A 23,802-nucleotide genomic window follows, 5' to 3' on the forward strand; every position below is an offset into this window, starting at 1 on the left:
TCAGCAACGGAGCCCTCGAGCAGGTAGCGGTGCCGTGGAGCCAAGCTGCGCCGCATTGAGTCGTAGAGGATTTATAATCCCTCCATCCCTCTTCGATCCTTTTTAATCCCCTTCAAGCCCTAAATTAATGTGCGGATACATCATACTATAAAAAAATCTAAAAAACTGAAATAAACTGAACATGAGGAGAAATCGTGCCTTAATATGTTTTATGATAATGAGGAATGTTGAGTACTCTATCCTGCTTGTGACGAGTGAATTGTCAACCGTGCGGTGTGATCGTGCGCTTGGTCTTTAGATCGGAGGTACACGAGCATCTAGTGTCGATGGAGAGCTGCCGTGGAGGTGCTGTGGCCGATGGACCGTGCGGTGGACGGCGGTGAAGGGCAGCCGGGACCGGAGCTTGTGCCGGGCGGCAGCTGTGGCGTCCACTCCTGGATCGAGGGTGCAAGCGGCGACGGAAGGCGGGTTTCTTGGTTTGCGCCACAAAACCAAGGAGGCGGACGGCGGTTGAAGACGCCAAGTCGTGGAGGCACGGGCGTCAGTCTCGGGACTGACGGAGGTGATGGGCGTCGACGGCGTCTAGGGCCTCGCTACAGGCGAGGAGGTGACGGGCGTCGGGCGGCGTCTAGGGCCGTCAGAAGGCCGAGGTGGGAACGGCGTCTAGGGCCACGGCGTGGAGGCGGGAATCTTCCCGCGCGTGGAGTTTTGGCGGTTTTTTTTTCTCAAAACCGGCCACCTACCCGGGTTTCGCGGACCCCCCAAAACCGCGAACCGGATCTTCATCGACATGGCGGCATTGCGGAGAAGGCTTCGAGTCGAAGAAAGAAACTCCGCCGTCGGATGAGATCGTGTACATATTTTCGGTTTTGCCCCTACGGGCATTTTAGTGTCTAGTTTGAGTCGAGGGTATTTTAGACTCCTGCGTGGGCACCTTAAATACCCCTCACCCCTCTCCTCTCTTTCCTGCGCGTGGCACCAACAGAACACCCACCCCTCCTGGCCTGGCACCCTCCTCTCTCCCGTGGCTCTCTTTCTCCCTACTCTTCTCCTTCCTCTCAAGGATGAGAACAAGAGGTATGGATTGTTGAGACTTTTGTACTGAGATTTATTGGGAAAGGAGGCCCAATCCACCTTGTGCCCTCTGGGGTTTTGAATTCAATTCAATCTCGTACGATTTGTGCCTTGTTTTGGATGATTTCGATTTTCCTTCGTCGAATCTTGAGCATGAGATGATGAGTGGTTTTCTGATGATCGAGTGACTCTTTGTAGTGATTCTAATACATCTAACCTAGTGCTAATCCCCCTGGAATCACGAGTTCACTAGAATCGAAGTTCTTGGTGTTCCAAAGAAAACCCCCGTTTTGGCTCGGAATTCTTCGATTCCTCCCAAACCATGGAGTGATTCGTCGATTCCTTCCGTGGACATGTTCAAAAGTCTTTTGTGATCATGCCTGCAAAATTTGAGCTCCTTTGGACTTGATTTGACCCTCCAATCATCGAAGTTTCCAAAGGTCGCGGGCTGGAAAAACGTTTCTGGACTCTGTGTTTCCTATCATCGGATGAACCGACGCTTTGAAGTTGTATGCTTCGGATCAACCGATGAGTAGGTTTTTCAGCTGCTAGGGTTTTGCTGTTTGGTCCGTTGCACCGGCGTATAGGCTTTTCTTAACGTCGGTTAAACCGGTGACCACTAAGTCATTTTGCAGTCCCTCTAGACAACTGCACCGGCGATTGGGTTAGATTTTGTCGGATTATCCGGTGTGCGCTAACACCGGTTGAACCGACGCCGTGTCAATCTCCACGCCAGATCAACCGGTGCTCGTTTCTTTCTACTGCCGGCTCTGCTCATCGGTTGAACCGACGCTGTTTAAAACTGTGCGACGGATCAACCGGTGAGTTATACCGTGCTGGTTCTTGTGCTATTTTTCGGTGTTTGCTTCCGCGTTGGATCTTGTTTGTTCCTAGGGCTTTCTTGTGTTGGTGTAGCTCCACCATAGCTACTCCACACTGTGCCTAGGACTCTAGGGTTGGGCGGGTACTTCAGGACTAAGCCGATCTTTCTGATTGCGATAAATTTTAATCGGCTCGCATTCACCCCCCCTCTGGTCGCCTTTTCGGTCCCTCAATTGGTATCAGAGCTTGGTTGAGGTTTTCAGTACCTTAACCAGTTCGAAAACCACTAGCGACCATGGCGAGTCTTGGTAAGATCCCAGTGTTTTCCGGCGAGGACTATGCTTATTGGAAGGTTCGCATGCGCGCCTTCTTGCAAAGCATGAGAGCCGAGGTCTGGGATATCACCAAGAACCAGGCTTACGAGGTGCTTGCCGTTTAGACCTCTCCTCTTCAGGTGTCGGAGCACGAGGCTAACGCCAAGGCTGTCAATGCCTTGTTCGCTGGCATTTCTCGTGCGGAGTTCTCACGTGTCCAGGGTTTTCAGGAAGCCCACAAGGTTTGGACGTGTCTTGAGAACTACCACAAGGGCACACCTCAGGTCAAGGCCAGACTGTTCGAGACTCACCGGCGTGAATATGAGAATTTCACACAGGGGCCGGGTGAGAGCATTGGCGACATGTTCAGTCGGTTTCAATCGATTGTGAACAAAGTCAATGCGAATAGATCTGCTGATGCCCTTGAGTACACAGAGCATGAGAAGGCCCTCAAGTTGCTCTACGCACTTGACCGCTCTGTGTGGGATCTCAAGGTGAACACGATCATCGAGTCTGCAGGCTATGAGACTCTGACTGTGAATGAGCTCTTCAACAAGCTCAAGGCCACGGAGGTGGATAACCAGACACGAGCCAAGCTCAATGGTGCCCCTCCTTCCAAGAGCATCGCTCTTGTGACTGGCCCAGGTGGATCGAGCTCTAACGCTAACTCTGCTTTTGGCTTTTCTCTTGCCTCTTTGCCTTTTGTTACAGATGAGCAGCTAGAGACGCTGGGCGATGACGACTTGTGCCTCCTCATCAACAAGTTCCAGCGTGTCTACCACAACAGGCAGAGGAAGAAGAACCCCGGGTGCTACCACTGCGGCGATCTGAACCACTTCATCGCCGACTGCCCCTAGAAGTCTGGTGGTGGCCAGAACAACAACCCCGACTACTACCGCCACCGCGACCGCGACGAGGGAGGCTCCAACAAGTAGCGTCGGTGGCACAAGCACCGCAGTCGTGACCGGGGAGGACGCTTCGACAAGGAGTCGCTCAAGAAGCGCTTCCAGTACAAGGCTAAGAAGCGGGAGAAGGCTTTCCTCGCGCAGCTCAACGACCTCGACAAGAGCTCCGACACCGACCGGTCTTCTTCACCGACCTCCGACGACGATGACAAGAAGAAGAAGAAGCGGGACAAGGATGCCACCGGCTTCATCGGTCTTTGCTTGGCGGCCGGTCGGCGCAAAGGTTTCTGCACCATGGCGGGAGAGGCCAATGGTGCTCGTGCGTCTCCAGGTGGACATGATACACCGACGCACGACGACTCTTCTCCTGGATCCGAGAATGATTCAGAGGTAAACTCCACTATTGACCTGCTTGATACTGAGGTTAGGGAGTTGTATGCCGCTCTCGACAACCAGAAGAGGCTGCTTAAGGAAGCAGCTAGAGAGCGTAAGAAGCTTAGGGCTGAGCTGGCTTGTGCTAGAGAGAAATCTGGTGAGGATGCATATCTCACATGAATGATCTTGTTGCTCTCCGTGCTTAGCGTGATGAGAACGTTGCGAACTTAGATGTTGCTAAGACTTCACTTGCTGATGTGTCTCATGAGCTAGCTAAGGCCAAGCATGAGCTTGAACTGGTCAAGGATGCTCTCATCGTTAGTGATGTGCTTGAATGCGATGAGTGTCCCATTTTTATGTCTGATCTAGCTTCTTTGCAGTCTAAGTTTGCCACTGTTGGTTGTGAGCTAGAGGAGCTTAGATCTAGGCCTGTTCTGCTTGGTGCCTGTAAGCTTTGTCCCATGCTTAGGTTGGAGCTAGATGAGAAGAACGCTTTGATTAAGTCTTTAGGGAAGACTAAGGTCGGAGAGTCTAGCCCATCCAGTGATTGTCATGTTTGCCCTGGCTTGATTTCTGATTTGGATAATCTTGTGGTAGAAAAAGCCAACTTGGAGAATGAGAATACCTATCTTAGGGCGATTCTAAGTTGGGTTTCTAGCAGTGAGCCGCAGTTGGGCATGATGATCAAACAGTTTAAGTGTGGTGATGGTTTTGGGGTCGGTTATACATACACGAAGTCAGACTTTGACAAGCTGTATGGTAAGATCGGCAAGGCTACTGGAGCTCCAAGTGCTCTAAACACTGCTAGCACGAGCACGCAGCCTTCGCTTGTTGACCCCGTGGAGGGTGTGCTTAAAGAACCATTGAAAGCACCTCCACAGAAGCAGGTTTGGATTCCAAAGCCCAATGAGCTGAGGAATCCCCTCAATACGCTCTCTGCTGCCACAGCCCAGGTTGCCCAGAAGAAGGAGGCTGCTCCTCCCCGTCCGCAGGCGAGACCTCCACCTCCCAAGAGAGAGGTGAGGTACCACTGCGAGTACTGTGACAGAGAAGGTCACCTGGAGGAGTTTTGCTTCAGGAGGAAGTGGGCTGTGAGGCGTGAGCAGGAGAGACGTAACTCGGACATGTACTCTGCTCGGGTGCATGGTCCTCCTCGGCGTGGTGGTAGGCAAGTTGCTAGGGCGAGCCGTGTAGGTGGAGGACAGGGAGACGGTGGAGGTTACCATGCTCCAGCGGGTGGTCGCTTTGCCGGTCATGATCTTGGTCATCCTCAGTACGGCTATGGACCACAGAACTGAGGGTTTGGAGGAGGTTACGATGCACCACGCTTTCCTCGCGGTGGTGGTCGTCAGCCTCGCGGTAGACGGGACAGGGGAGACGTTTTGCCTGAGTTTGCTAACCCGTCTGTAGAGCAAATGGCTCGACATTGGTTTGTTTCACACTTTGCTAACCCCAGTGTAGAGACATTTGCTCACCCTTTGTCTCACTACTGATGTGCATGTTGGAGGCTTGGAGAACAGGTGGATCATGGACTCCGGTTGTTCGTGCCATATGACCGGTAATGACAAATGGTTCTCCAGCCTCACCCCAACGCGCCACAAAGAATACATCATATTTGGGGATAATGGTAAGGGCAAGGTACGTGGTGTTGGCACTGTTAGAGTTTCTAATCGCTTCACCCTGAGAGAGGTTGCTTTGGTTTCGAATCTTGGCTTTAATTTGCTCTCTGTTTCGCAACTTCTTGATGAGGGTTTTGAAGTTCGCTTCAAGGAGGGTTGTTCTCGAGTTTTGGATTCCAAAGGAGACCTGGTTTGCCGGATCATTCCTCGTGACCGAGTTTTCTTGGTTGATTTCTCTGGAACTCCTTTTGGCCCTTCCTGTTGCTTATTGGCTGGTCCTTCTTCTGATTTGTGGAAGTGGCATAGGAGACTTGGACATTTGAACTTCGACTTGTTGTCTAGACTTAGCTCACTTGGCCTAATCCGAGGATTGCCCAAATTGAAGTTTGAAAAGGACCTTGTTTGCCATCCGTGTCACCACGGGAAGATGGTTGCCATCTCTCATCCGTCTGTTAATCAGGTGATGACCACTCACCTTAGAGAGTTACTACACATGGACACAATCGGTCCTTCTCGGGTGATGTCGGTTGGTGGGAAATGGTACGTTCTTGTGATCGTGGACGACTTTTCTCGCTATTCTTGGGTCTTTTTCATGAGAACTAAGGATGAGGCTTTCGAGTTTGTTTGAGACTTGATCTTGACGTTGAAAAATGAGCTACCCTAGGCCTTTAGAGCAATCCACAGTGATAATGGCACAGAATTCAAAAACGCTCATTTTGACACCTTTTGCAGTGATCAAGGTCTTGAACACCAGTAGTCTTCTCCCTACACTCCACAGCAGAATGGAGTTGTAGAACGGAAGAATCGGACGCTGGTTGAAATGGCGAGGACGATGCTCGATGAGCATAGGACTCCTCGAAAGTACTGGGCTGAGGTGGTTAATACCGCTTGTTATGTGTCCAATCGTATTTTCTTGCGTGCTTTCATGCACAAGACTTCTTATGAGTTGCGATTTGGACGCCAGCCCCGTGTTGACCATCTCAGAGTTTTCGGTTGCCGGTGTTTTGTGTTGAAAGAAGGAAATCCTGATAAGTTTGAGTCTCGCTCGTCTGATGGCATTTTTCTCGATTATGCATCTCATTCCAGAGCATACCGTGTGTTGCTTATTGATTCTAACATCGTTAGAGAGACTTGTGAAGTCACTTTCGACGAGACTGCACCGTGCAATGCTTCTGTCTTTGAAGTTGTAGGAGAAGATGAGCTCGGTACCTCCATCTTTGAAGATGAGGAGGAAGAAGCTGCGGAGGGTGATGCTGAGGCTACCACGCGTGTTGTGGACCCAGTCACCTCCGACACGAGCTCAGACGATGATGACGGCCCCGATCCTACTACGTCTACTTCACGGGGGCCAGTCGAGCAGGTGACTCAGCCTTCACCAGCTGCACCTGAAGAGGCACCAGCTTTGGTTGAGGAGGAGGCGACTTCGACAAGGGAAGCACCGTGACACATTCAGCGTCGTCATCCACCTCAACAGATGCTAGGTGACCTCAATGAGCGAGTTACACGGTCCAAGGTAACAAGTATCGCTAGCTTTGCTCATTCAGCGTTTGTTGCCTCTTTTGAGCCCAAAGATATTAGACACGCTCTTTCTGATTCTAATTGGGTCAATGCCATGCATGAGGAACTCGAAAATTTTGAAAGAAACCAAGTTTGGGTTTTAGTCGAGCCTCCAGCTACTTGTAATCCCATCGGAACGAAGTGGGTTTTCAAAAACAAGCAGGGTGAGGATGGGTTGGTTGTTCGAAACAAGGCTCGTCTTGTTGCCCAGGGGTTTTGCCAAAAAGAAGGGATTGATTTTGAGGAAACTTTTGCACCAGTTGCTCATTTGGAAGCGATTCATATTTTTCTTGCATTTGCTGCTTCTAAGGGTTTTAAAGTTTTCCAAATGGACGTTAAATCTGCCTTCTTAAATGGTTTTATCGAAGAAGAGGTTTATGTGAAACAACTCCCTGGTTTCGAAAATCTCAAGTTTCCAAACCGTGTTTATAAACTTCAGAAAGCACTTTATGGTTTGAAACAGGCGCCTAGAGCTTGGTATGATAGACTGAAAATATTTTTGCTGGCTCAGGGTTTTAAAATAGGATGTGTAGATAAAACTTTGTTCCTCATGCGGTCTGCCACTGATTTTCTATTAGTTCAGATATACGTGGATGATATAATCTTTGGTGGCTCTTCTCACGCTCTTGTCTCCAAGTTTTCTGAGCAGATGTCCAGGGAGTTCGAGATGAGTATGATGGGTGAGCTGCAGTTCTTTCTCGGGCTGCAGATCAAGCAAGCTCCTCAGGGCACGTTCGTCCATCAAGCCAAGTACACCAGGGACTTGCTGCGAAAGTTCGACATGAGTGACTTGTCTCCTGAGCCGACTCCGATCAGCACATCGACGGCGCTTGATGAGGACTTGGACGGTGAGGTGGTGGACTAGAAGGATTACAGGAGCATGATCGGCTCCCTCCTGTACCTAACGGCGACGCGGTCGGACATTCAGTTCGGCGTCAGCCTTTGTGCGCGGTACCAGGCTTCTCCGCGCACCTCCCACAGGCAGGTGGTGAAACGCATCTTCAGGTATATGAAATTCACCCCTGAATTTGGTCTTTGGTACTCTGCGGATTCTTCTCTGGTTTTGGTGGGCTTTTCTAATGCCGATTTCGGTGGGTGTCAGTTGGATCGCAAGTCGACATCCGGCACTTGTCAATTTCTCGGTACATCTTTGGTGTCTTGGTCCTCTCGCAAGCAGCCTAGTGTAGCGCTTTCTTCCACAGAAGCTGAGTATGTTGCCGCTGCTAGCTGTTGCTCCCAGATACTTTGGATGAAACAAACCTTGCAGGATTATGGACTGAGTTTTGATCGGGTTCCCATCTTTGTAGACAACATGTCAGCTATTAGCATTGCAAAGAACCCTGTCCTACACTCCAAAACCAAACACATAGACATCCGGTTCCACTTCCTGAGAGACAATCATGAGAGAGGCCACATAGACTTGATCCATGTCCCTTCAAAGAGGCAAACTGTAGATATCGTAACCAAACCTCTTGAGCAGGACACCTTTGCTCGCTTGCGAGAGGAGCTTGGGGTTTGTTACCCCTTTTTATTGCTGACTTTTCTTTGGTTAGCTGTGTAGGGTTTATTTGTTCTTCTCTTAGTTTTCTAGGTTTGGTAGTTGCATTGTGCATATGCATTGTACATTTCTGCATTTTGCATTGCCTCACTTGCACTAGCATTCTTGTATACATTGCTATGATCTCCTAGTGCTTGCTAGTGTGAGTTTATAAATGTGATCATGTATAGCTTGCTCCACTGTGTATATGACATCATCTGAGTTAAGCTATTTTGATTTGAAAATTTGAAAACATGGTCACCCTGTCTTGGCTACTAGCATGTTAGGACGTGTTATTATGCGTTGCTATCTCATTCATGCTAGTGTAGCCTTTCGTTCAGCAATTCATACTTGACATGATCTAAAATTGATGAAATTGATTGAATTGTGCTTGAAATGGAATGGAAAGATCCAGGTGGAATTGCTTATCGCACTGATCGAGCTTTCGGGACGGCTCACCTTGCACTTGTGAGAACCCGGGCAAGGCTGTGCATGACTGAAACCAGTGCCTTAAGCTTCTGATTGCCTTTGGCATAGGCTTGGTCTCATTGCTAAGTAAAGCATGACAAGCTTTCAACCCCTGGCATTAAATTGCTTGATATAATGAGTTTGCAAAATCAATGTTTACAACATGCTTTTGATGCTTTTGACTCACATGTATGAGTTTGATTAGCACTGTCTTTCATTCCCTACTTGCTAGTGCTAGGTCAAGGGTGATGCTTTTATTTCTCCTAAACTGGAACTTGCCTAGCTCTAGGCTGATTTGATATACCCTGTTGAGCTAGATGCATGTCTTGTTTATGTATGCACACGTGCTTGTGACTAGTTGTTGCTCATATCATTGTATCCCTGAATGCTTTCACTTACACCTCCTGCATTGCATTCATCGCATAGCATATGTTCAGGGGGTGTCTCAGTTTCAGGGGGAGCTTTAGGTCCTTTTAGCCTTGATGTGTGCATGTGCCAACAAGGGGGAGAAGTTTAGTGATCGAACAAGGGGGAGAATTGTTTGATTTTTGAGAGAACCAAAAACTTTTTGAGCACAGGGCTTTGAGGGTGCATACATTTGGTGAGAGTTGCACTGGTAAGGGGAAAATGCATTCAGTGGGAGTTTCTGCTTTGTTTAGCTCTTGGTTTTCCCTTCGCTTCTGGCATGACTGTGTCGAGCCCTGCCTATGTCTTTGAGGAGTCATGCGTGTGTTTGATCGATTGCGTCGAGTCGTTGCCCTTGTCTGAGGGAATCGATTTTTGCTTGGTCAAGTGACTTGTTCTTGCTTCTTTCGAGTTTTTGTCACTTGTTCAAGTTCTCTCTTGCTTCTTTGTTCTTCGCTGTTTTTGTTTCAATCTTGGTTCATTTGTGGTGTGTTGACAATGCACTCATCATGGGAGAGGTTGAGGAATGTTGAGTACTCTATCCTGCTTGTGATGAGTGAATTGTCAACCGTGCGGTGTGATCGTGCGCTTGGTCCTGGACCGCAGGTACACGGGCGCCTAGTGTCGATGGAGAGCTGCCGTGGAGGTGCTATGGCCGATGGACCGTGCGGTGGACGGCGGTGAAGGGCAGCCGGGACCGGAGCTCGTGCCGGGCGGCAGCTGTGGCATCCACTCCTGGATCGAGGGTGCAAGCGGCGATGGAAGGCGGTTTTCTTGGTTTGTGCCACAAAACCAAGGAGGCGAACGGCGGTTGAAGACGCCAAGTCGTGGAGGCACGGGCGTCGGTCTCGGGACTTACGGAGGTGACGGGCGTCGACGGCGTCTAGGGCCTCGCTGCAGGCGAGGAGGTGACGAGCGTCGGGCGGCGTCTAGGGCCGTCAGAAGGTCGAGGTGGGAACGGCGTCTAGGGCCACGGTGTGGAGGCGGGAATCTTCCCGCGCGTGGAGTTTTGGCGGTTTTTTCTCAAAACCAGCCACCTAGCCGGGTTTCGCGGACCCCCCCAAAATCGCGAACCGGATCTACATCGACATGGCGGCATCGCGGAGAAGGCTTTGAGTGGAAGAAAGAAACTCCGCCGTCGGATGAGATCGTGTACATATTTCCGGTTTTGCCCCTACAGGCGTTTTAGTGTCTAGTTTGAGTCGAGGGTATTTTGGACTCCTGCGTGGGCACCTTAAATACCCCTCACCCCTCTCCTCTCTTTCCTGCGCGTGGCACCAACAGAACACCCACCCCTCCTGGCCTGGCACCCTCCTCTCTCCCGTGGCTCTCTTTCTCCCTGCTCTTCTCCTTCCTCTCAAGGATGAGAACAAGAGGTATGGATTGTTGAGACTTTTGTACTGAGATTTGTTGGGAAAGGAGGCCCAATCCTCCTTGTGCCCTCCGGGGTTTTGAATTCAATTCAATCTCTTACGATTTGTGCCTTGTTTTGGATGATTTCGATTTTCCTTCGTCGAATCTTGAGCACGAGATTATGAGTGGTTTTCTGATGATCGAGTGACTCTTTGTAGTGATTCTAATACATCTAACCTAGTGCTAATCCCCCTGGAATCACGAGTTCACTCGAATCGAAGTTCTTGGCGTTCCAAAGAAAACCCCCGTTTTTGCTCGGAATTCTTCGATTCCTCCCAAACCATGGAGTGATTCGTCGATTCCTTCCATGGACATGTTCACAAGTCTTTTGTGATCATGCCTGCAAAATTTGAGCTCCTTTGGACTTGATTTGACCCTCCAATCATCGAAGTTTCCAAAGGTCGCGGGCTGGAAAAACGTTTCTGGACTCTGTGTTTCCTATCATCGGATGAACCGACGCTTTGAAGTTGTATGCGTCGGATCAACCGATGAGTAGGTTTTTCAGCTGCTAGGGTTTTGCTGTTTGGCCCGTTGCACTGGCGTATAGGCTTTTCTTAACGTCGGTTAAACCGGTGACCACTAAGTCATTTTGCAGTCCCTCTGGACAACTGCACCGGCGATTGGATTAGATTTTGTCGGATTATCCGGTGTGCGCTAACACCGGTTGAACCGACGCCGTGTCAATCTCCATGCCGGATCAACCGGTGCTCGTTTCTTTCTGTTGCCGTCTCTGCTCATCGGTTGAACCGACGCTGTTCAAAACTGTGCGTCAGATCAACCGGTGAGTTATACCGTGCTGGTTCTTGTGTTGTTTTTCGGTGTTTGCTTCCGCATTGGATCTTGTTTGTTCCTATGGCTTTCTTGTGTTGGTGTAGCTCCACCATAGCTACTCCACACTGTGCCTAGGACTCTAGGGTTGGGCGGGTACTTCAGGACTAAGCCGATCTCTCCGATTGCGATAAATTTTAATCGGCTCCCATTCACCCCCCTCTGGTCGTCTTTTCGGTCCCTCAGATAATAGAGTTTCAAACCCTTGAAATAGTTAATTGCATATTTGCATTATATGACCAGGGACTGGGAGCGCCCAATGTGTTAGGTAGTTACAACTAAATTAGTATTCGTATCTCAGCTGAGTTCTCCACACACTATGCATGCATAACTAGCACAAAGTATCATGACAATTGATTGCACGTATTGTGCACATGTAATCAAACAATATAACTTTGTTTTTCAAACTAATTTACTATGTCCTGTCACGAGTACAAAAAATCCACTCCAGTGCCTGGCAGCTGAGTAGCATTAGGGCAGTCCCAATGGGATATTTATGATAATTTCTATCCCCATTTGTTACCTTGACAGTTCAGTATTTTACTGATGTGGCAAAAGAATTAATGAAGAGAGAGTACAAATCAGAGAAACCGTTTCTACATGAGAAAACGACGTCCTCACTGGTATCGAGGCTCGAGGAAACCGCCCAGACCCCGTTGGGGAGACTACTAGTTTCTAGCATTATCTGACAGGATCCATTGCGCCAGCCAGGTGCGCGTGCCCGCCTGCTCGCTGCCGCACCCGCCGGCCTGCTGCTGCGCTCGCCGGCCCGCTGGTGGTCCGCTCCGGCGCTCGCTCGCCGGCTCGCTGCCGCTCCCGCCGGTCTGCTGTCGCGTGTGCCCGCCCGCTGTGGCGCGTGCCTGCAATTCCTCCGCATCCGCGAGCGCTCGCCTGCGCTTTCCCGTGAGCTGCGGCCGGCTTATTGCTCGCCCGATGGATGAACAGCAGTCTGTGTACTACAGTCCCTGATGTCCTGATTGATAGTCCGATCTCCGATCCCCTCCAACTTCATACTCCACGGTCCAGACATTGTATCCAATCCATGGAGTTATGGATTTTAATTTTGTCTTTTTATTCTTACTCAATTTTATAGAGGTGCCCAAAGTAGTTTCTAAGAATCATTAATTGTGCTTTTTTCTTCTTGGAAACTGTCCATGAAAACTATCCATTGGGACTGCCCTTACTACTGCAGCTGCTGCCACAAGCTTTATCGCACCATTTACTGAGCATTGCTCGATCGCTGGACTGTCATATAACATGTGACAACTGTTGCTGGACCTTTTACTGATGAGGACGAGCAGCATCACAATATTTTTCCTTGTGTGAGGAGTCTCCAGTAGTACAATCTCGACTTTGGTGCTAGCTCGGCAGTTGAGAAGCATTGCAGCTGGTGCCACAGTGCAATAATGTTACATCAATAGAACATCACATGCTCGTCAAATGCATACAAATAGAGCTCTTCTCATGTGTGGTTTCTTCTTCCTATATGGCTAGCTTGCAACTGCAACACAAAAAGAAACCAGACAATCAAAAGTAAAGGAGCAGAGAGCACAGATTTGCTGAGCTTGAGATAACACAACAAAATTAAAAGAGGGCATGCATATTCAGACCATAGCATGCATGTCAGGTTTAGTCGTGCAGTGAGGATGGGAGGCATTAGGAAGAAGGTTCCCACAAGGGTAGGAAGATTCTCCATGTCCAGGCCGACTCCAACTGCGACACGGCTTGCCCGACCTGTACTGCACCTCACACGCGTTGCACAACATCTTGGCGGGGAACGACTAGGCTGGGACGCCATACTCCTCCGGGGAGATGGCCATGGACTCCGGGGATGGCGGCGAGGCCGGAGGCGGGTGGACCGGGGGAGCACGAGGAGGTGGGAGCGGTTGCTACGGGCCTTGGCGGAGACCGGCGCCTCCGGAAGAAAGACACCAGGCTGCGCCGCGGAGGCAAAAGCTGGGGCCGCAGTGGCCACGTACGGGAGCCAGTGGCACGTTCACTGCCAGGGAGGAGAACCCGTCGGACATGAGCTTCAGCTTCTGAAGGTCCTCGGTGGAGAACCCATATGTAGTTGGATAGCCATTCCTGCTCCGCTAATTGATCGTGCTGCACAAAATTCAGCAAGTTTAGCAACTGCGAGTTCTATGTGCTTCCATTTAGACACGCATTATCAAATTAATTTACTGAATGACATCCACTTCAGTGCCTGGCAGCTGAGAAGCATTACTGCAACTGCTGCCACGCAAGCTTTGTCAATACACAACATTTACTGAGCACAGCTCGCTGGACTGTCGTAGCATATTTGACAGTCTGTACTCTGTAGCTGGACCTTTTACAGCGCACGAGCAGCATTTTCAACATTTTTCCTTTTGCGAGGAGTCTCCGGTAGTATAATCTCGACTTCAGTGCTTGCATGGGCAGTTGAGAAGTGTTACTACGAAGAAAATAAGATTAGTGATCAATTATTGTAATTAGGATTAATGATTATCTCTCTCTCTCATAGTCTCCAGCAGGGTTCTCCTTTTCGTTTTTGGACCGAATCCCGCCATCCGGCGGAAACGGAATTCCGGGCGAAATTTCGCTAAATTTCGGTAATTCCGACCGAAATGGGTTTTTGAATTCGAAAAACGAAATTTCGTTGCATTCCGACCGGAATTTCGGTTTTTCCGACCGGAATTTCGGTAATTTTGACCGAAATTTCGGTTTTGTCACCGTAAAATGGTGCAAATTAACAGAAAATGATGTGTACATATGGAAAAATTGAAAATTTTGGCAAAATTTCCCCTGATTATGTGTATATTGACAGTTTATAATGCATAACATATATATAACTCCACAAAACAATGACAAATACACCATTTAACACATAACTCATGTCCAAAGTCCACACATACAACGTAATACATCCAAAGTCCATTACAATTATTACACATAACTCATGTCCAAAGTCCACACATAGAACGCAATACATCCAAAGTCCATTAGAATTATTACAATCCAAAGATAAAAAAGAGGCAAAGGCATAGTCCAGAATAATCCATATAGCATATTCTCTGCATTTAAATATTTATGTGAAATAAATTAAATAAGTAGAGGAAGCAAAACGTATAGATAATTTCTGTTGATAGGATAAGTACCTGCATTCTTCAGTCCTCAAATCTCTCTCCCGGTGGTCCCTCATACGGCTCGTCTGTTGGTGGCAAATACACGTACGTAGGTGGGTGATGTTGCAACTGTGGAGCTCCATATGGTAGGTAGCCGTGATAATCCAAATAAGGCAATGCTGCAACTGCCTGCGGAAGTGGCGGGTTCACCACCCCTGGTGGTGGCCACAGAAAGCCCCCTGCAGGGGGAGAAGTACTGTAAGGGTTGTAGTACTGACCACTGGAGGCAGAGTTGGAGCTATCTTCATCATATGCAAGTGGGGCCTGTCGACCATGTCGACTTGTCGATGTTGTTTGTCGTTGTGAAGTAGGTGCTCCATGATCTGTATCTTGTGTTGCATGGGTGAAGTCCTCCTCCCCAGTGAACCTTATAGTAGGAGATATACGATAACCACCACTTTCGCCATCACCATCATCATCATCATCACCATCATCATCACCATCACCATCATCATCACCATCATCATCATCATCATCATCATCATCATCATCATCACCAATGTCCTCACCACCACTAGGCTCAGGTGTGGTATCGTCACTACCTAACTCCTCCTCAGTGTGTGGTTTCTTCCCTTTTCTCATTTCGGGACCAATCTTAGTCTTCCTTTTTCCCAGATGTGTGTCCCCAATTGTTTCTTCGGCCCATGTCTCCACATCTTCATCGTGACCATGAGAAGAGCCTATGTCAGTGAACATCTGGCTCGGCAATGGAGTGTCAGTGAAGTCTGAGTCTTCATCAAATGCTGGGTCTCCATTGGACCTTGAAAGCTTCATCCAATTTTGAATTGCTGATGACTGCCGGTACAAAGAAAGATCCATGAAACTGCTAACTGGATCATAGTCATATGGATCGGCCCCTCTAGTAGCACGTTGCAGACGCAAGCGGAGGTTGTAGTTCACAAAGACCAATTTATCCAATTTCTGGTGGCTCAACCTATTGCGCAGTTTGGTGTGGATGTAAGCAAAGGTGCTCCAGTTCCTTTCACATCCACTAGAGGCTGCACACTGCGACAACAAGCGTCGAGCGACCCTTTGCAACACTGGTGTATCTCCCCCAAATGTTGCCCACCAAGCAGCTGGTGAAGTTTTCCGGTCAATGGCCATTCGCCTAGCAATGTCACTAGAGAACTCACCTTGCTTCGTCCTGAATATTTCAAATTCCTGCAATGCAATTGCTGCTGAATTAGTATTCAACATTTTCTCCAGACCGTTGCGCATTACTGCCATGACTGTCTGTGATGTGCCCAAACTGTACTGCACGTAAGGGTTAAGAGCACAAGCAGTGGCCATATATGTGCCTGACATCACTGTGTTCATCCTTGCATCTATCACAGCCATGATCTTTTCAAACCGGGGGTAGTCATTGCTGAACTTGCTGGCATATGTTTGCCTCATGTTTTGATACTCCATTGTCACCTCACTCAAATTAGGTGTCTTGTCTGTGTCAGCAAATCTCAAAAACATGTACAGAGGCTCAACATCATTGATCACATACTCCATATTCGCCCACCATTGAAGACTTGTGATGCATTCGTAAATGTACCTTCCAGTTTCACTTTTGAAGTGGCGGGACCGTCGGAACTCAGGTGACACTAACCATGTCATGAACTGGTCCTTCTTCCTATACATGCTTTCAAGGAACATGTAGTTGGTCCCAAATCTTGTTACATTCCACTTGACCAACTCTCCTCCGATGGCTTCCCTCATCATGCTGTGTAAACTGTTGGAGTTGTAGAGCCAGCTGCAAATTCGTTGCGCGCTTCGAATACAAGCATCATGCTCCGGCCACTTCCCTATGTCCTTCAGCATAAGGTTGATGGTATGGGCAAGGCAAGGCTGCCATGCAATGGTAGGGAACTCATGACATATAATTTTGCAGGCTTTTTTGTAGTTCGAACCATTATCCGTGACAAGCTGAATCACATTGTGAGGCTCCACTTTCATGACCACTGCTCGTATCTCCTGCACAACATTGCCAATGTGATATGCGTATGGTCCTATATTTTATGCCAAGGTGAGAACAATGCTTCGATACATGGACATACCTTCAACAAGTATTGATGGTCCTGTATTTTGTCGGACGCATTGATGGACTTCAAGAAATACATGGTGCCACCGCTATACACCAAGAAATTAATGACCGAGTTACGCATAGGCCCCGTCCACGAATCACACATGATCGTGACTCCACATTCATCCCACTCGTTCTTCCACTTCTCTATCTCTTTCTCTATCTCCTTCACATTCTCATCCAAATATTTTCCATCTATCTCCCTCCCTGATGGTATTTTGATTCCAACACCTGCGGTCATAGAAGAGAAAGCATTAAGATCACAATGAAGGATATGTAATGTAGCTCAAAATATACATTGTTACCTTGTTTCTGGGTCTCCACGATCGCAGCTTTAAAGTATGGGTCATCGACTTTCCGGCCGGGAATACCGACAGCATGGCACGCCTTCGCCCATGCCCTCCCTAGAAGCTCTCTTGATGTCCTCCCCTTGACAGTCCATGGGCCGGTATCAATCCTTTGCTGCCGTGGACCACTGCTCAACCCTAGATGGTAGTCCCTAACCCTCTCGGGGACTTGTGACTGGCTCCTTCTGAACATCGAAGGCAGCGGTCCACCACTGCCTCCAACACCACCACCCGATCCGCCACCCCTATCATATCGTGGCCCAGCTTGCTGCATAAATTCATACTCTTGGCGGGACTGGTGTAAGGCCGCTTGTAGTTCTGCATCCTCGTCGAGCCCCTGGCCTTCCTCTTTCTCTAGATCAATGTGCGGCCTCCTTGCAGATTGGTCCCTCAGGAGCTTTTCTCGGGCCCTTGCTTTAGCTCTAGCCTTGTTCCTGTCCAACTGCTCACTAAAGAAGGCCTTAACTTCGGCTGGAACCGAAGGGCAGTCCTTCACATCTTTCCCCCTATGTGCCAAATGCTCTTTGAACCTTGTTGCTCCTCCCCCACTCTTCTCCTCCCTGCAATACTTGCATTTGAAACCACCCCTGATCTTTTGGCCATGCTCCCACACTAGTTCTGGCATTGTCCTACAATTACAGAAAAATAGTAAGGTGTAAGTTCATGAATAACACATGAAGTAGCAACTCATGTTCTTTTTGATGAATACCTACTAACAACCCATGAATATCACATAAACTAACAATTCATTAAAACTACCAATTCATACATTGAGACTAACATGAAAAAATTCATACATATCAACTAACTGATTTTTTCTATGCTTTCTATGTCACTTGGTCTCAATCTCAAATCAACTAACTTAGATCGACATCAACAAGCATCAACATAAAAAAAACCTTCTCATACCTTAGTTCCCGGAGCCGAGGCGAAATCCGGTCGGTTTCACTGGTTTTCCGCCGAAACCGCACCGAAATCCGCCCGGATTACGGATCCATCCCGACAGCGTCTCCCGGGAACGGTATCCGCTACACCCGCCCGGATTTCGCCGCCTTTCCGCCGAAATTTCGGTGCGGGGAGGCGAAAATCGCCGCCGGCGGCGGAGGGGACCAGAGAGGAGAACGTGGTGGGGGAAAAAAGAGCTCGGGCGACCGTCACCCCTCACGCTGACGAGCAGATAAGGTATACCTTGTTAACGGGTTAACGGGTCCACTCATCGTTAACGGGTCCGAACTCATTTAGTGATTTTAACCAATCAAATCAACTTATATTTGAACGATTTCAAGTGATAGACGCTCAAAAATGCACCTAGTTTTTTATCATAATTTTTTCATATTTTTTTTACAAATTTTTTTGAATTTTTGAATTTTGAAACGAAATTCACCGAAAAGTAGCGAAATTCCACTTCCCGGTAACTAGCGGAAACGGAATTTTTTCCGGAATTTCGCCGAAATTCCGCCGAAATTGTGAACCTTGGTCTCCAGTAGTATAATCTCGACTTCAGTGCTTGGCAGTTGAGAAGCATGGCAGCTGCTGCCACAATGCAATAATGTTGCATCAATATAATACACCATCATGTGCTCGATCATAAAATGCGTACAAATAGAGAGCTCTTCTCTTGTCTAGTTTCTTCTTCCTACTACTCCCTCTTTCCTCGTTTATAAGGCACGGTGGAACATGGCACGGTCTTCCAAACAATACTTTGACCATTTATTTGTCATATATTATATCACTTATGATTATAAATTTATAATCATTGTAAACTATATTTGATGACGAATCCAATCATATAAAATTTACATTATAAAAATTAAAAATTAATAGTTAAATTATTGGTCAAAGATATAAATGTTTGAATCTTGATATGCGTGTGCGCCTTATAAACGAGGAAGGAGGGAGTATATGGCTAGCCATATAAATATAGAAAGCATTGCAACGCTGAAAGAAACCAGACGATTGAAAATAAAGGAGCAGAGAGCAAACAGAAAATAGTTGGGGAGCTTGAGAGAACACAACAAAATTAAAAGAGGGCATGTACCTTCACATAGCATCTTAAGTTCAGTTGTGCAGTGAGGATGGGAGGCATTAGGAAAAAGGTTCCCACAAGGTACTCCGGCTGACTCCGACTGCGTCGCAGCCCTCCTGCCTGACGTTTAGTATAACACCTCAGGTGTTAATTCTCTGTAATTAAATTAATCACGGCTATTAGTTCCAAAACCCACGCGACAAATCACTAAACCAAAGTGTTCTTTACAGTCTGGGCCAGACCGGTCTGACCGGTCGGGACAACCGGTCTGACCGGTTAAACCGGTTTCAACTGTTTTGGTCCCCACATCATTTTTCTGACTCTCTCCCTCACCGGTTCACTCTACCTCTCTCACGCTCGTTCTCTCTTTCTCTCTCGCCCTCACACTGTGCCCCCTCTCAAACCCTCACTCACAAATCCCTCAACCCAAATCCATTCCAAGGCTTGGGGAGGCTGCAATCAGTGTGGTGGATCATCTTCTCAATGATTCCCTACCCAGGGGGCAGTGGATCCAAGTTCTTCGCGTCATTCAAGGTATTCTAGCTAGGGATGGGTCGATCTCTTTTTCTAGGAGGTTTTAGTCGATTTCCTCAGGTAGAACACATCCAATTACGTCCATGAACTAGTGCCTAGAAGGGTTTTGGAATTGGTGGGCGAGTTTCGCCGCACCAAGAGTTCTAGCTTTTGGTCTGGATAGGACCGGTCTGACCGGTCGGAGGGACCGGTCTGACCGGTAGTTTGGTCAGATTATTTCAGACCGGTCGGGTGGACCGGTCTGACCGGTGTGGCAGTGGCTGAGAGGGGTTAGTAAGGGATAGTTAGTGCAAATAAATGAAAACTAATTCGGGTATCGGTTACTTATAATTTTTGCAAATCATGCCTGCATTCCTCATGTCATATGCATGTGCACACGTGTAACAGCCGCAGCAGAGGAGGTGGTGTACGAGGTGGTTAAGGAGCCACCGGAACCGCTAGAGCAGGCCCAGCAGGAGGAGGGGCGTGAGGCCCCCGCCCAAGACCAAGTTCACCCCAGTTTTGGGCAGCAGACTCAAGGAAAGCCCCGGTGCACAACCTATTAATTTAAATTATGACATATATATATATATACACATATATATATATATTACTTATGCATTACGTATAGAAATTGGTTGAAATCCTAGTTGCATGATCCCTAGGTTTCCTTGAGTTTATACTAGTATGTTAGGACGATAGTAATGCTATGCTTAAGAGTTCTCGGTAGAAGTCGAGTGACTTCTTGTCACTCGCGAGATATAGGATGTTTAGAAGTCGAGTAATTTCCGGTTACTCGCGAGATATGAGAATTATTTGTATTTCGACGCATGAGTTGTTGAATGGATATAGAACGCATGGAAATTTGAGACCGGACGGGAATTGATGATAATGTATAGGTATGGCAGCAGGACAGGATTCCTGGGTGTCTTAGTCCCGTCTGAGTCGGTTAAGGACCGTACCGTTGTTGGCCCTGCTGATCATGTTTGAACTGTACTAATCGCATGCCAGGAGTAGGAGGCAGTCGAAACCGGTAAGCCTAGTACTGGCTCGCTTCGAAAGTACAAAACTTCATCACCACCCTTTAGGGCGAGTCGAGTAGTCGCGGAGAAACGGGATGCATATGTTTACTTTTGGTGGTCTCTCATTGAGCTCGGCTGACTATATGTAGTTGGGGCGGTTCTGTAGTTCGAGGCGGGGAGGGGAAGGGTTGGTGCGTGTGGTCCGACGGGGCATACGCGTGCCGTGTTGGTTAGGTCCACCTTGCAAGGTTAAATCGAATCGATTCGCCGTTAGTCGCTCTCGGACACCTTGGTCACTGCGTCGCATTGTAGTGTTGTGATGGAATAATAGTTATACCTATGATGATGCACACAATGAATTATTATTTATTGCTCCACTATGTTTGCTCTAGATTTGGTTATGCAAATATTAGACTATGATTAATTTATATAGAACTTGGGCTAAAATAAGAAAAAGTAAGAAATTACTTTAGTCGCTTTTCTGCAAAATAACCACCAGACCAAAAGCCTTGCATGTCTAGGTATGTGGGCTAAGTTATACCCACTGGTCGGGTAAGTCTTGCTGTGTATTAGTTGCTTAGGGTTTGTTGCCACCAATTTTTGTTACAGGACACCAGGACGTGGATTTCTGCCCCTGTTGTGTCAAATTTATCCGCCGTGATGCAGAGGGGTGGGAAGTGGTGGAGCGAGACCCCTAGACTAGGGAGTTGTCGGGTTGCACACTTGTGGGTAGGGAGTGCAACCTGTCTGTTTTGTTTGGACCGGTCCGACCGGTAGTCTCGGAGGGATCCATGCAGACCGGTCTGACCGGTGGTGTAGGGGCAGAACACTAGTATAGTTCTAGGTTCTTTTTCGTTTGAAATTTTGCTACTCCATTGTAAAGTTGTAAATTATTTGAGTTATGTAAATTATGTAAGCCTTAAGTGTATTTGAACCTGGTTGAAAATTTTCATATCTCTATCGGGTATTACTCTCGTATTTTCAAGTAATTGTCGTGCTTGTACCATCTGCGCCCGCCTTCACGTGGGACTACCGGTGTTGTTTCGATCGGGACGTGAATTGAGAAAGGACCGCCAAATTAAGCCATTAAGTTAATGCGCCCGATGTGTTCAAATGACGGTCATTACGCTTAAGTTAGAGTTTTAATTTGGTGGTTCCGTCACAGCTGGTATCAGAGCCGAAACGCATCAGGGGTGGTACGAGCATGACTAATTTTTGGAGATCGCAAATTAAAAATGAATTTCTGACTTAGGATGAGATTGGTTTACTAATATGAGTGGAGTTATTCGTAGCCCTATATAGGTTATGTTAGTGTCATAATTAGATGTTCGTGTTTTGGTTGAGAGGTTAACGCTGGGTGTCCATGCATCATGCTATTTTTGTTTTCTTTAGTTGTATATGTGAGATGACTTATGGAATCATGCATCGTATCATGCATCATGGCATCTGTTAATTTCAAATTTTCATTTGGGGATTTGTTTAAGGGGTTCAGTACACGACTTGAACTCTAGAATTTTACTTCTGGGTGGAGACCGGTATGACCGGTCTTCGCCACTGGTCTGACCGGTTGGTCCACGTGCACAGCGCCATGCAGACCATGCAGACTGGTCTGACCGGTCCGTTGCACCGGTTCAGCGCAGACAAAGGGCTCTAAGTCGTGTTCAAATAATTTATTCTATGCGATTACTGCCATAATTCGGATATTAGTTGATGTTATGATTATTTTTATGTAATCAGAAAAATGTAATTAATCCAGTCATGGTTGAATGTAGAATGGCAGGCCCACCGAACCCTCCTGAATTGGCCCAAGCCATTGCAGCCATGCTCACTGGACGCGATGAGCAGACGGCACTCCTCCGTGAGCTCGTGGCGTAGGGCAGAGCGCCGCAGCCTGAGCATTACCACCAGCCACCTATCCCTGGATATGAGCAATTTCTGAGCACCCAACCGCCGTTGTTTCACAAAGCAGATGAGCCACTGGAAGCAGATAGCTGGCTCCGGACCATAGAGTCCAAATTCACCCTGCACCCATACAATGATGGGGACAAGGCAGGATTTGCCGCTCAGCAGCTTAGGGGCCCTGCACGCACATGGTAGGACAATCATGTGGCTATGTTTCCAACGGGCACTCGATTCACCTGGGCGGAGTTCAAGAACATCTTTAGAGCACATCACATCCCTGCAGGGGTCATTCGCAGGAAGCTCACCGAGTTCTTGGCCCTGAAGCAGGGCAATAACAGTGTACTACAATACTCTCAGGCCTTCAACACTTTGTCACAGTATGCGGGGTACCATGTAGACACTGATGAGAAGAAGCAGGCGTGCTTCCGACAGGGGCTTAGCAGCAAGCTCCAGGATCGCCTGGCCATGATCAAGTTTGACACCTTCGGTGAGCTAGTCAATGGATCTATCATTCAGGAGGACGCCCATCGAGCTCACAAGGCGGAGAAGAAGAGAAAGGCACCGGCAGGGGAATCTTCCAGCAGTGCTCCTCAGAGGTTCCGTCTGGTGCAGTCGGACCCACAGCGAGCCCCTTTTCAGCACCAGCCACAGCAGCAGTGGAGCTATCGGGCACCTCAATACACACTGTCATAGAGGACTGTCAGGCCTCATGCTCCTCAGTAGAACGAGCAGAAGGTCTGGGTGCAGCAGCCGGTGGTGCGCTCCAATTTGTTCCCTTGTTACAACTGTGGGCAATCGGGACACTTCGCCCGTAACTGCCCAATGCCACCAAAACAAGGCCAGCAGTCGAGCCAGCAGAACCAGAAGCAGAAAGTGGCTCACTTCAAACCGAGTGTGTGCACTACACCACCCTTGAGGGTATTCCAGACGGAGCTCCAGTGATGGCGGGTACGTTTTCCATAAATGATCAACCCATTACGGTATTGTTTGATTCTGGGGCATCTCACACGTTCATTAGCAAGGATTGTGCTACTAGACTTGGATTGGAAATAGGAAATATGTCGATTCCATACAATATCCATTCACCTGGAGGGCAATTGATAACTAATCAAACTGTTAAGCAAGTGCCTTTGAAGTTTCAAGGAAAAATCTTTGACACTCATCTGATTGTGTTACCGACTTAGAAAGTGGATATTATCTTTGGAATGAATTGGATGAAATTTCATGGGATTCTCCTAGATACGACATCGTATGTGGTGCATGTAAACTCTCCTCTTCATGGATCCATGGCATTATCTCTGATGAACCATAAGTCAGTGACTCCTACTGTGCTCCACACTGAGGACAAAAGCCTCGCCGATATACCAGTGGTGTGTGAATATCCAGATGTTTTTCCGGATGATCTGCCAGGCATGCCACCTGACCGTGATGTGGAATTTG

At 48.0% G+C, this 23,802-nt stretch overlaps 1 protein-coding gene across 2 annotated transcripts; it reads right to left on the reverse strand.

The window, feature by feature from the left end:
• Positions 1 to 14,195: 14,195 nt before the first annotated feature.
• On the reverse strand, positions 14,196 to 17,726 carry LOC120666604. Of its 2 annotated transcripts, XM_039946477.1 has the most exons (5): positions 16,858 to 17,726; positions 16,527 to 16,783; positions 15,822 to 16,443; positions 14,455 to 15,710; positions 14,196 to 14,370 (listed from the first exon to the last, which is right to left on the reverse strand). In XM_039946477.1, the coding sequence occupies exons 1-4, from the start codon at positions 17,522 to 17,524 to the stop codon at positions 14,464 to 14,466; spliced, it is 2,793 nt and encodes a 930-aa protein (XP_039802411.1). In that variant the 5' UTR covers positions 17,525 to 17,726; the 3' UTR covers positions 14,196 to 14,370; positions 14,455 to 14,463. The 2 variants fall into 2 exon arrangements, with proteins under 2 accessions (XP_039802411.1, XP_039802410.1); XM_039946476.1 differs by having other exon boundaries at positions 14,455 to 16,443.
• Between the last annotated feature and the right edge of the window lie 6,076 nt (positions 17,727 to 23,802).

This window comes from Panicum virgatum, chromosome 3N, assembly GCF_016808335.1.
Source record: "Panicum virgatum strain AP13 chromosome 3N, P.virgatum_v5, whole genome shotgun sequence".
In the NCBI taxonomy this organism is placed as follows: domain Eukaryota; kingdom Viridiplantae; phylum Streptophyta; class Magnoliopsida; order Poales; family Poaceae; genus Panicum; species Panicum virgatum.